This window comes from Marmota flaviventris, chromosome 16, assembly GCF_047511675.1.
Source record: "Marmota flaviventris isolate mMarFla1 chromosome 16, mMarFla1.hap1, whole genome shotgun sequence".
NCBI lineage: Eukaryota > Metazoa > Chordata > Mammalia > Rodentia > Sciuridae > Marmota > Marmota flaviventris.
Window position 1 is genome coordinate 715,151 of NC_092513.1, and position 13,240 is coordinate 728,390.

At 41.8% G+C, this 13,240-nt stretch overlaps 1 protein-coding gene across 5 annotated transcripts in view; it reads right to left on the reverse strand.

Moving 5' to 3' along the window:
- Atp9b (ATPase phospholipid transporting 9B (putative)) overlaps positions 1-13,240 on the reverse strand; it is a 256,120-nt gene that overhangs the window by 49,740 nt on the left and 193,140 nt on the right. For all 5 annotated transcript variants that reach the window (XM_071602592.1, XM_071602594.1, XM_071602593.1 and 2 more), the window contains 2 exons: positions 4,277-4,389; positions 976-1,224 (listed from right to left, as the gene is read on the reverse strand). In XM_071602592.1, coding sequence (XP_071458693.1) covers positions 976-1,224; positions 4,277-4,389 — 362 coding nt within the window. The remainder of the gene's footprint in view (positions 1-975; positions 1,225-4,276; positions 4,390-13,240) is intronic.

Genomic DNA, 13,240 nt, shown 5'->3' on the forward strand with positions numbered 1-13,240 from the left:
CCCCCTCTCTTGAGCATCCGGGTCTGAGTTCCTCTTTTCACTTTGATTACAGGCATTTTCCCTCCGATTACTCACATAGGTGACCCAGTTTGACAAGGTCCCTGAAGCAGCAGTTTATTTACCCTGATTCCACAGCTGGTCTGACTACTCTATCTCGAGTTCCTCGAGGGCACAGAGTATATACCAAGCTGTACATGAAATATGCTATGACTGCAGAGGTATTAAAAAGATTTAGTAATGAATTTTACCACTCTAAAAATTATTAAGAATGATGTAAAGGTAGAAAGGTTTAATTTACCTTATTTAAGATTTTTACCATGTCTCTTAAATTTTGAAATTATTTAAGATACTAATTTTCTATCTTTTTTAATACTGGGCATTAAATCCAGGGGTGTTTTGTCACTGAGCTACATCCCCAGTCCTTGTTATTTCTATACAAGGTCCTGTCAAGTTGCTGGGAGGCTGGTCTTGAACATGCAATCCTCCTGTCTCAGTCTCCCGAATCACTGAATTATAGGCGTCAGCCACCATGCCCAGCAGAGTTCTCTTTTGAAATAGATACACTGTATCTAAATTCTGACAAAATATCTGGACATTTAATATGTAAGTCTGATGATTCATTTGGAGATGAGGAAAAAAACTGGATGACAGAGTGTATAACAGTCCCAAGTTTCAACAGCTTTATGTAGATCTGCCTTGGTCACAAGTTAGTTTATAAAACTCAAAACTCATGTTTTTCTCATGTTATTTCCTGTAATTAATCCTCAGCTACCTTGGGAGGTAGGAACAGTTTAGGACCGAGGAGTGCATGCACTAGACCGGGCAGGCAGCTCTCACCTTTGCAGAAGGAGCAGTTATGGAGGCTGGGACGCTGTCCTTGCTCCCCATGCCAGAGAGAACCAGCCCACAGAGGTCAGAGGGCTCTGCACCATGAAAAACTTCCTGAAGCAAGAGTTTCTAAGGAGCGCAACTCACCTCGTCCGGGCTGGACGCCTGGTAGGTGCGGTTCTCGTCACTGAAGTCTTGGTCTGCCTCGGCAGACTCAGTCTCCCCAGTGACACCAGCCTGGGACTCATACACGGGGGTCACGTTGTGGCATAGGGCGATGGCTTTCACTGCCTCGTGGACTCGACTGCTGACACTCTTCCTGACTTTGGGAGTTGAAGACTGGGCTCTTCTCGGTGGGGTTGAACTGGGGTTGTTTCCACCAGTTTGAGGATGAACCTTTAAGATGAAGGATATTACGTAATTATGGGCCAAAAAGAAAACTAGATGCTGACACAGGGATTATTGACACCTGTTATTTTGTAAGCTAAAAGAAATTGCTAGGGTAAGAAGAGTGGTTGTCTGTGTCCTACACAGCTGAGCTACTTTTCTGTCTTAGGAATGTAAAGTGCTTTGGGATTTCTAGGTTGTTGAGCATACCAAGATAGTTGCTATAACTTAAAACCCGACCACTTCTTATTACTTTACCTCACTTCATCTGTGGCATGACTTTGCTATACCCTGAATAATTCCTGTTCTTTGCTTCTGAACACAGAGCAAGTTAGACAACTAAATGGAATGGCAACGGCCACAACATCTTTCTGCTTTCTCAAACAATGCTATGGACAAACTGGTATAAAGCTGAGAGTTGGATGGAGCTTGTAACACTCCTCCCTGCATACCACAAGCATACCTGGCTGTACGTCTCTGAACTGGCGCGTCAGGTTTGCATCTAATGGTAATGAGATGCAGTCGTGTGAAGTTGTGGGTTCCTTCAGAGGAAATGACCCCTCATACCTCAAAGCAGTTGCCCACTGTGTGCAGTGACTACGTCTGGCTCTCATCAGACCCAGCAGTGTGAGTTAACTGTCACCCCAAGTGACAACTCCTGTGATTCACCTCCTGCCTGAGCAGCATGTTGCAGAACACTGTTCTGACCCCAATAGGATCTGCACTCATTTCTCCTAGTAACTTCAGACAGTTCATGACAATCTTAAGAAACTGGACTGGGTGTAGAGAGCCACTGAATTTCGAGTCTTCTACTGCTTAGAGAGGGTCTACCTGGTGCTCGGCCTGCACTGCCCTTCACTGCCCTCCAGAGCTGCCAGCCCCACACCTGCACTGGGTTCCCAATGCCACTGCCCCTGCAGCAGAGAGGTCCAGCCGCTCCCCTTTTCTGAATTATGCTTACTGATGCCTACACAATCTAATTCCACACAAATTCCATTAAAGACTATGCCCTCCATCACCAAGTGCTTCCAGAGGGGAATGTAACCAGGTTATAAAAGATCTGTGCTGCATTACAGTGGATCTACTAGACCACTGTCATCTCACTAACAAAGCAGAACACAAAACAAGGATGACATCAACTTCACACACAAAGTACTGTGTACAGATAGATAGCTTTTAGTAGAAATGACCTTTAAAGTCCTCTTAGGTATAAACTTTAAATATCTGTCTTTGTAACCATTTTTGATCTTTTCTGCTTTTAACTTTTGCTGTTAAAATGACTTATTTGGAACCACTAAAACCATATTCATGGATAATATAGATTAGAAAAACAGATGTACGCAGGCACTACTTCAATATAGACACAGAATTCTAGGAGAGAAGGGAAGCTTTACTCCTTTGTTTCAGATTTCTCTTCTATTAATGAATAATCTATGGCTAGGGATGTGGCTCTCTGGTAGAACACATGCCCAGTATACATGAGGGCCTGGGTTTGATCCCTAGCACTGCAAATGAATGAATGAATAAATAAATACAAAGAACACACACACACACACACACACACACACACACGAAAATGAGGTCTTTTTATGTGGCAACCCTCAAGGGTATAATACATGCCGACTGGTAGCAACTCAGAGGAGAGGTTTCCAAATAGTAGTACCCACTACCGGCAATGGGATTCTGACCTGTCACAGTGGAGAACTGCAAAGGCAAAGTGCAATTCAGCCTAGTTTGTGCCAAGCCTTCTGGAGAGAATGAGTACATGTAAGACGTTCCCTGGCTCTAGGCCAGGGTCACAAGTTTGGCCAACAAGACATGAGCTCTGACCACCCAGCTAAGCTATGCACTTCTTGAAACCCAAGGTCTGGACTCAAGGTGATATGATTACTGCATTCAGAGCAAACCAACAAACAGGCAGAGAAATGACCTAAGAAGGGGAAATTCGTAACAGACCACAGTTTTGTACCTGGCAGGTTAAATACATGGCCCTGAACTGCTAGGTTTAATTATACTGAATCAGTGACTTCAAAATTATGACAGGTAGAAAAAAATCCAAATGAATGAGATTCAAATACTACTTGGGGCCAGGGCTGTGAGAACCTTCCATTTGATCTACACACAGTTTAATGTTAGAAACACATACTGTGAGAAGCAGCCAGACCCAGGAATAGATCACAGAGGTCATCCTCACATTCAAAGCACATAATTCCTAGCCAGGAGTGGTGGCACAGGCCTGTAATCCCAGAGGCTCAGGAGGCTGAGGCAGGAGGATTGCGAGTTCAAAGTCAGTCTCGGCAACTTAGCGAGACCCTATCTCAAAATAAATAAATAAATAAATAGAAATAAAATTTAAAAAGGGGGCTGGGGATGTGGCTCTGTGGTTAAGTGCCTCTGGGTTCAATCTCCTGTACAGAAAAAAACAAAAAACAAAAAAAGCACACACAATTCCTGCCGACACCTCAGAGAACTCTTGGGAGGTTGTAAATCTTACCAAACCCCAAATCTTTGTCTATTATAGACATGTAATAAATAATTTTCAGATAATAGTATGATTTTTGAGCATCACTTCAAAACATGATGAGAAAGAATAACTATAGAATCCTTTAGGTACTGAAAATTGTTGAGTGTCAAATGACAGGTATATGAGGACTCATAGAACTATACTTTATTTTTGTTTAATGAAAAAAGAATTTCTTTAAAATTTTGAGCTCAAGTTTCATTTATTATGTAGAAAAACAAAGGGACCGTTAAGAAACATACTAAAGACAGTTATCTAGTGAGAATTCTTCAAAATTCTGCTTATTGAATTACCTTTTTTAACAAATAATTCACTAAGAAAAAATATAAGTAATTGATTTAGGCCCTCTATCCCTTTTGTGACTACATTGATATAGAAATGCTTACTGAAAACTACTTCTGGATTGAAATATTAGAATTAATGATTTAAGTGATACTGTAATAAGATATAACAATCAGAGATATAACACAGGCTCAGTGTAGCTCAACAGGGTCTTAGCTCCTCCCTAGAGAATAGCTCCTGGAGAAATGAATCACGTACCTGTGCGTAGGAGCTCAGGACGTGGGTCTGGATCTCATCCATTGTGTCAGCTCCATAGGAGACAGTGCCCAGATGGAGCCGCCTGAATGTCATCTCATTCTGGGTGAGAGTTCCTAGGACAAAAACACAGCACTGCATAAGGAAGGCCTCAGCTCTGGATCTTGGTCTGCACCTGCCTGTTCTCAGAGAGCTAACTGTGCAACCAGGATGTTTTGCTGATGCACCAGGTACCTGCATGCTGTTCTTCTCGCTGTGTTGATGCTGACCGTGGGAGGAGAGGTGCTCCACCTGCAACAGTGGGCAGGGCTCTAGCTAAATGAAGAGCTCTAGGTTCTGCTTCCCAGATCTGTTATATGGCATGAATGCAACTTCTGCCTGTTCGGAAAGAGACAGGCATAACACCAGGAAGCAGGGTCACCATCTTCACAGTCACAGTGGAGAGCACAGCTGAGGAAGACACCAATGGGAACCTAGTCGACATGCCCATCAGCTAGAAGACAGCCTATCTTGAAAAATTATGTACTGTGAGGCCCAGGAACAGACATTAGAGATGTGGTGAGTTCTGGGCATACCTTGGTATCACCTGCAAGATAGAACACACTCTCCTTTGGGGAGCTTTGGAAAGACAGCTACCAGGAGGTGCTTATTTACATCAGAGACATCAAAAGGGATAATCATCGGGACTGTAGAAAAGCTGGGTCATGCATATTTCATGCAATATACAAAAACACATGAGATGCAAGTGATTTACTTAATGTGTTCACAGAACACAGGAGCTTGACTGCCCTATGAATATGGAAAGAATGTGCAGCAATGAACTACTGTAGAACCTCTTCTTCCCTTGGTGCTTCTGTAGCCATTCAGGAGCTCAGACAGGGATTATGCATGGATGGTGACGTGGGGAAGCAGCAACGTGAACAGTTACCACAATCAAGAGAGAAGTTTAGGCACAAAGTTGTTAGGATGCCCTAAATTGTGTTGTTAGGGTTTGGTAGTTATGTAACCATTTGCCAGGTGATAAACCAACTTTGACACCTGTTTCCTTATTAAAAAACTGTCAAGTTCTATTATTCACATGAAATTTGCTGATGCTTCCATATTTAAGTTTTGAGATTAAATATTAGTATAATAAAATATTTTGGATTTAATGAATAATTTGTCTTTGAAGAGTAATTTATATCACTGCAGGCAGCAGCTAGGTGGGCTGAGATGCTCCTCAGCTGTGTTGGAGGTACAGTAGGGGGGCCTCCTGGCTCACGGCTGAGACACCCTATCAAAGATCTTCTGAACCTACGTGTATGGGCTGCCTTAGTCAGCTTTTCGTCACTGTGAACAAATGCCTTGGAGGAGAGAAAGTTTCTGTGGGGCTCATAGTTTCAGACTTTCTGTCGGTGGTCAGCTACTCCTTGGCTCTGGGTCTGAATAAGGCAGAATTTAATGGCAGAGGAACGAAGGAGGAAGGCAGTCATCTCATGGTGGCCAGGAAGCAAGGGGGTGGACTGTGACCTACTCAAGTTATTGCTTGTAATGAATCATGATATACCATTTAATTTGGGGCATCCTTTTTCAGAAATTATTAGAGAAGAAAAATTTGGCTTTTCCAAATGCAATAAATCTACATGAACAACAAGTATTTCCCCAAACAAAGACACAGGATTACAATCACTCCATTCAGACCACTTTTAGACAAAGATGCTGGGGCTCTGAAGTGTCTACTTTTCTAACCCAGCACTCTGATTACTGTCCTTTTAAAATATTTATTCTTAAGTTTTAGGTAGACAAAATATCTCTATTTTTCATTTATGTGGTGCTGAGGATCAAATCTGGTACCTCGTTCATGCTAGGTGAGCTCTCTACCACTGAGTCACAACCCAAGCCCTGGTTACTGTCTTTTTTAAGCCTGCTGAACATATTTCAGGGCTGAGGCTCTCAACTTCTGCAATGCTATTTATTATGCTTTGCTTCTTACCACCCTTTAGGAAAATCTTGAGAGTGATTCTGTGTACATGGCTCAGAGACCCATTGAAATGTAGTGCTCATTATCACAGACATATCTAGACAGATGCTAAGATACTCAAAGTACTGTTACATATGTACATTTAGTTGAAAATCATTTAAAAGATTACTGATGTCTTAGGTTTGAGCTGTAAAGCTCTAGGTTTATTTTATTTATTTTGATGTGGTGCTGAGGATAGAGCCCAGTGTCTCTCAATGTGTGAAGCAGGCACTCTACCACTAAGCCATGGGGCCCAGCCACCTTGTAAAGCTCTATATTTAGATTCCTAAAAGCCTTTTATTGGTTGCTTATTCATTCCGAACTGAGAAGAATGAAAGGGAAAACTCAGAATAATTTCTGAAGACTGAGAAACTTAAAATACTACAATTTTAATGTTTACATTTAGGTCTGTGATCTACTCTATTTTGTTTATGATGGAAGGAAGGAATTCAACTTCATTTCTTGCACAGCATCTTTTTTTTTTTTTTTTTTATTTACAGTTTGTTCCTTTTCCCAAAGAATGCTTTGACATCTTTGTCAAAGCCAGCTGACTACAAAAAAACAAACAAAAAGCTTTCCTTATGGCCTCTCAACTCTATCCATCCATCTGTGTCTTTCTTTATGCAGTACCATACTGTCTTGACTGGCTTTGTAGATTTTGAAATTGGAAGCATGAGTCTTCCTACTTTATTCCTTTTCTGGATTGTTTGAGCTATCAATGGTCTCTCCTATATCTGCATGTGGTAAAACCAATGGATCAGCTTGTAGATTCTGGAAAGAAGATAGCTAGGATTTTAACAGGCACCGTGTAGAATCTATGGATCAATTTGGGGAGCTCTGTGGCCATCTTTTTTTTTTTTAAATATTTATTTTTTACTTGTAGGTGGACACAATATCTTTATTTCATTTTTATGTGGTGCTGAGGTTTGAACCCTGTGCCTCACGTGTGCTAGGCAAGTACTCTACCACTGAGCCATGATTCCAGCCCCTCTGTAGCCATCTTAATATCATTGTTAGTATCATTGTTAGTTAATAACATTGTTAGTATATAAAATACAATTCATTTTTTATATTGATCTTACATCCTACAAACTCACTAGTATTGTTGTTGACATATTTTTAGGGGATCCCTCTGGTTTTCCTATACACAGACCAATCTACACACAAATAGAACCTTTGCAACACGAATGCCACTTCTTTTTTCTTGCCTAGGGTCTTGAGGTTCACAGCAGGACCATCCCTAACAGGCAAGAATAAGGAACAACCCAAATGCCCCCCAGACCCCACTCAAAAATGGATACATAAAATGTGGTATATCCACATAGGGGAATGCTATGTGGTCATAAAAAGGAATACTATAGTATGGATGAACTTGCAAACATTCTGCTAAATCAAAGAAGCCAGACACACAGGCCACATGTTGCATGATTCCATCCACATGTAATGTCCACACTGAACAAATCCAGGGGTGGAAGCAGACCCGGGTTTGCCCAGGCAGTGGATGGGAGAGGAGGACCAAGAGTGGTTCTCATGCATGCAGTGCTGCTGTCTGAGACAATGAGGGTCTTGGATGGTACTGAGACGTCACAGTTATGCCCAAATGCTAAGAGAGTGACACATTCTGTGTTTCTCATCTGCATCAAACGACTATGAATAATTACTTTGCATCTCCTAAAATTGCTAAGTTGCTAATAAATGATGTTGAAAGCAGTTTAAAACTGATAAATTCAAATAAGTGACTAGTATATCTCATCAAATACAATTTGGCTTTGTTATTTTGGCATCTCAATTAAGATACTCACACCTTGTAGGGCCAACGAAATTAGAATACTACCAGACATTCCTTTGAGGCACATAGTTTCCTTAAATATTAAGAGGAATTCTGAAAATATTTCACAACTTCTTAGTTTCAGGCTTACTTTGCCCTCTTGTACAATAGTAGATAATATAACAAGATTAAATCAGTTAAGTAAAAAATAAGAATTATTTTTCAAACCTTATCTCAAATCTTTTCATGACTTAAACCAGTTAATGATTTCTAAAACTTTTATCATCTTAATATGACAAAAGGGAATAGGCCCTTAGGCTGGAAATTTAAAAAAAGAAAGAATTAACTTAAAAACAAGATGGTAAGAGAGACTCAAGGGGCTGCGGTTGTAGCTTAGCATTAGAGTGCTTGCCTAGCATGTGTGAGGCCCTGGGTTCAATCCTCAGCACCATATAAAAATAAATAAATAAAATAAAGGTTTTTTGTCAACCACAACTAAAAAATAAATAAATACATATATTTTAAAAGAGACTCCATAGCAGAGAACGGCAACAGGGTGGTTATGATACGAAGTTCCCAGGTTTGTCTGGGATTTCTAATGAAAGTGCAGTGGCTCTTTGAAGAAGCACAACAGGTTTCCTGGACTGCAATGCACAGAGGAAAACTGATTTCTAAGGTAGAGTCCTGAAGGCACCACTCTCAGGGCAGTGGCAGATGCCACCCTCGACCAGCAGAGACACTGATTAGACGTGACTGGGCTGTGATTTGGTTTCCTAACAAGACTCACCAGGCCATAATTTTAAAAAAGTAGGCAGGTGACTGTGATATATAAACTAAAGCAACTCTTACCCAGAGGGATACTATTCTCAGGAAGACCTTAGCTAGGCAAACAGCCAAGCATGATCAGTGGTTACACCCAAAGAAACTTACTTAGACCATCCCATGAATGAATGTAAACAACTTCTCAAGTGATGAGACCGACTCACCAAACTCTGAAATACGCCTTGGTCTTCACAAATACCTAACATTATTTAAATAAATAGAGTCCACATTACATTCACCATAGATCAGGCTCTCCTGGAAGCTAAGGTTTCCAGTCGCAAGCATCTGTGCAGCTACTGTATGTGTAAGGTATCTCAACTGGTCTAAACACCCTGGAATGTTATGTAGGACCCACACCCAAGCACACACCTCAGTGAATAATGCACCCATCTGACTAGGGATGTGTGCTGTAACTGAAAATGTCCTCATTGCCATCACACAGGGGACACTAATAAACACGGCTAACTCCCACTTGTGACGTCTGCAAGCCTTGTTTGTGCTGCCGAGCACACATACACCATGCTCTGCTGCCTTTAGGACAGACTTTGGAAACAGCCTTTCCCTCATGGCAACACTGTCCTGAGAAACACAAGCGACTCAAGTCTGGACAGCACAGAACTTTTGGGAAAGGGATGCTATAGTTAAAATATAAGTCCTAAAAACCTGCTGTTTTAGTGGGTGTTTGTAGTAATGGCTTTATTCTACATGAAGATAAAAACTCCCTGACAAAGGAAGTAGTGTATTGCTTTAGTAGGTTGCACCCTGAGTGAAGTGTTAAAATTTATGAGTTCTCTGCAGCATTGTTCTTTAAACAATGGCATTGTCAAATGCAACCAGTGAGAAGATTAAAGTTCTCCCAGCAGATCAAGTACAAATTATCCATCCTCCTGCTTCAGCATCATTTGTTCATTTATCACACAGTGTCTAGTATTTCTGGTCAGTGTCAATATGGTCTGCATCCTTGTAGTTCACAGATGTCTACTCTTGTCGAATGAATCACTTTATGTTTCACGCACTGGTGGCGGCAGATGTGTCACTATAGCAACATCATTAATTTTGGATCTTACCGGAAATGTGCATTCCAATCAAACCTAATTATACCACATTGCTTTCTTGTCCACAAGAAGGAAACTATAATGCAATTATTGGGATACTTCATTTTTCTCTTCTGCCGTGGCAAATGAAAGAGCCACTGTGATGGACGCCTCTTGTCAAAAAGCATTCTGATGAAGCACAAACCCAATTCACACTTGTATGAAGGTCCACTGTGCACTCGTGTCAGTAATGAGAGTGTCAGCTCAGACAACAGCTCCCTCTCCACCATTTCAGGGGAAACTGGGCCAGGTGGAAGATGTCTGCTAACTGCACTATGCTCCACCCCTGACACTAGAAGCAGAGATCTCTGTGCTGGAACCCTGGCACGCGGAGGACAATTCATCTACTGAAATAGGGACTACAAGACCAAAAGGGATCCTTTTTGTCCCTGTAATGCAATTCCTTCTTGCTAACACAGGACATGCACTGGCCTCAACAAGGTGCTAAAAACCTGGGGTAAGGGTGCAAGGGGAGTCCCTGCCAGGCTGGCCCTCAATTTCTGCTTCTGTGTTCATCCACTATCCCCAGCATGTAGAACCACCAGCACTCTTGGAATTTCAATGGCTGAAATCCCATTTGACTGCTCAGAATGGTTAGGGATCTGCCAAGGCCACCCGCAGAGGGAAACCAGGACTCAACCCCATGTCTGACTGACTCCAAATCCTATTTTTGTTCCATCAGACCATGCAGAATACATGTTTAAATAAAAATTAAGTGAGGAAGTAAAAAAATGTTAACTATCCATATGCAGAAATAATGCATCCGTATGATTAGTTTCTCATCAGCCCATGACTGTACTATGTGGACTTCATGACAGGCCACAGCAACGCTGCCATCTCCATGGCTCCACGGATATCAGGAGGAAGGTATCCTGTCCCCCTCCCCTGGGCAAGAATGGTGGGCCCAAGCCCAGAACCAGGCCATGAATCTAGAGCTCCCTGGGAGACGGTCTCTTCCCAGGAACAGGCCATGGCTGGAGATACAGCCAGAAACATTCCAGCTACAGGGCTTCACCTTGTGATTACTGAGACAGGTTCTTAAAAAATAGTCCAGACCAATGAATTTAAAAAGCCCATCCAGCTTCAATATCAGGACTTGTATTTCTCCAAGGACTTGTTTGAAAAGCAACAAAATGCATAGATTTTTATCACATTAATAAACTCTATGTAGCTTTGCTATGATCCTTTTGAAAATCTCATGTGCTAAGATTATTTACTTACTGTGTTTTAAGAATCACTGGTTTGCTTTAAAGCAGCATAGAGTGAGGAGGTTTCAACTTCATGATCCCGTGCTAAGATCATGTGTCCTACCCCGATGGAGCTCAAATTCCAAAATGAAAAGTGGGGCAGGTGTAGTTAAGAATTCCATCGTTGTTTAAAATGTAAAATAAAAATTCAGCATTTTAAGGAGGGATAATGTCACAGAATATTTATTATAAACATCAGATGGTGAGAGACACAGAAAGCATGCAGCAGTCACTCAAGCTTACTCTAATTCTTGGGATGTACTTGCTGGTAAATGAAATGGAAGAATAGATTAGCAGCATGCTTAGAAATGTCCGTGCAGGTCATTTGGCACAAAAGGGCCTCTGGCCCCCACCAGGTGTCCTCCACGCCTCTCCTAGCTCCTCTGGATGGGCTCCACCATTAGTCCTGGAAATGGCACAGGGGGCAACTCTGACTGTGGTCAGAGGGTAACTGGTACAGGACCCTGGGCCTGGGGGGGAGCCTTCCAGCACAGCATGTCTGCATTCCCATCCCAAGAGGAAGCCTGGATCTTGGGTTCCTGACCTCCAGGCTGCCTCCAAGAGCAGTCCGTGGCCTCATCCTCCCCCCTGACTTACTGGATGGGTCTGACACCACTGGTGGGGTCACCTTGTGTCAATAACAGGGTGGAGCCTATTGGAATCATCGAACAAGGATTTAGAAGGATTACCAGAACAATGCTTCAATAATTGATTACAAATTCTCTCTGAACAAACGAAAAAAACAGAATATCTCAGAAAACCAATAGAAGTTATAAAAAAAGGACTAAGTATAAATTCTAGAACGAAAGCCCCCAATAACAGAAATGAACACCTGGCTGTACTGGCTCAGTAACAGGGGAGCTGAGGGCACTGCAGGGCAGTCCATACCAGTTCTGTCCAACCCAGAATCTCAGGGCGTGAGGGGTTTGCAACAGAGACACATTCTCCTAGCTCCAGAATCTGAGGACAGGAAGACAATGGGGCTGAACATGTGCTCAGAGGACCGAATGCAGAGGTCCCCACATCTGGCTAAAGACTCTACACAGGCCCAACAACTGAGCTAATCCCAAACCAGGGTAAAATCAAACAGCCAGGCCAAGGCACATCAGAACTGAGTTTTGGAAACCAATCATGAAGAAAAGCTCTCAGATTCAGCCAGAAAGAAAAGCTGAATTTCCACAGGGACACCAGCTGCGCCCATCTGAGCCACAAAGCCAGAGCAGCCACATTTTCTGAGCTGAAAGAAAAGAACTATCAACAGTAAGTTCCATATTCAGTGGACAGAAAGTACTATGGAGGAAAGACTGAGGTGAGGCCACCCAAGAACTCCTGAATCTCCAAAAGGATTGATGTCATCACCTCAACCACAATGGAATGGAAATGCATTTATTCTTAAGAATTTTGTGTTTTTATGCTACTGCACGTTAAGGTAAAATTTTCTATATTAGTTTTGCTAAAAGGAGCTACTGATATTTCTCTGTAAACTTATTTAGATTTTCTATATATGCTGTTTGCTAATAAGATTCTCCTTCTTGGGCTGGGCTATACCTTACTGGCAGAGTACTTGCCTTGCACATGTGAAGCACTGGGTTTGATCCTCAGCACCACATAAAAATAAATGCATAAAAAGAGATATTGTGTTCATTTACAACCAAAAAATATTTTTTTTTAAAAAAGGCTATCCTTCTTTTTTAACCTCCAACATTTTCCTTGCTTTGTGGATGAGCTAGTAACTCAAATATGACACATTCTTCCTGGTCTTGAGGGAAGTATGCAACATCCTACGTTTAAGTACGGCAACGGCTGTATGCTATGCTGAGCAAACCGTTTTTCAGAATTAGAGTTCCTTTTCCTCTTAGTCTGCTAAGAGGTCTTAATCATGAATGGGGTGTTGAAATTTATACAAAGGCTTCACTGGACTTCCTGAGTCACATGGAAATTTCCCTGTATTGTATTCAAGACATACGTTGCACGTGTTGATTTCTGAATTTCAACAACCTTGTGTTTCTAGAGTAAATCTAACTGGATAATGATGTG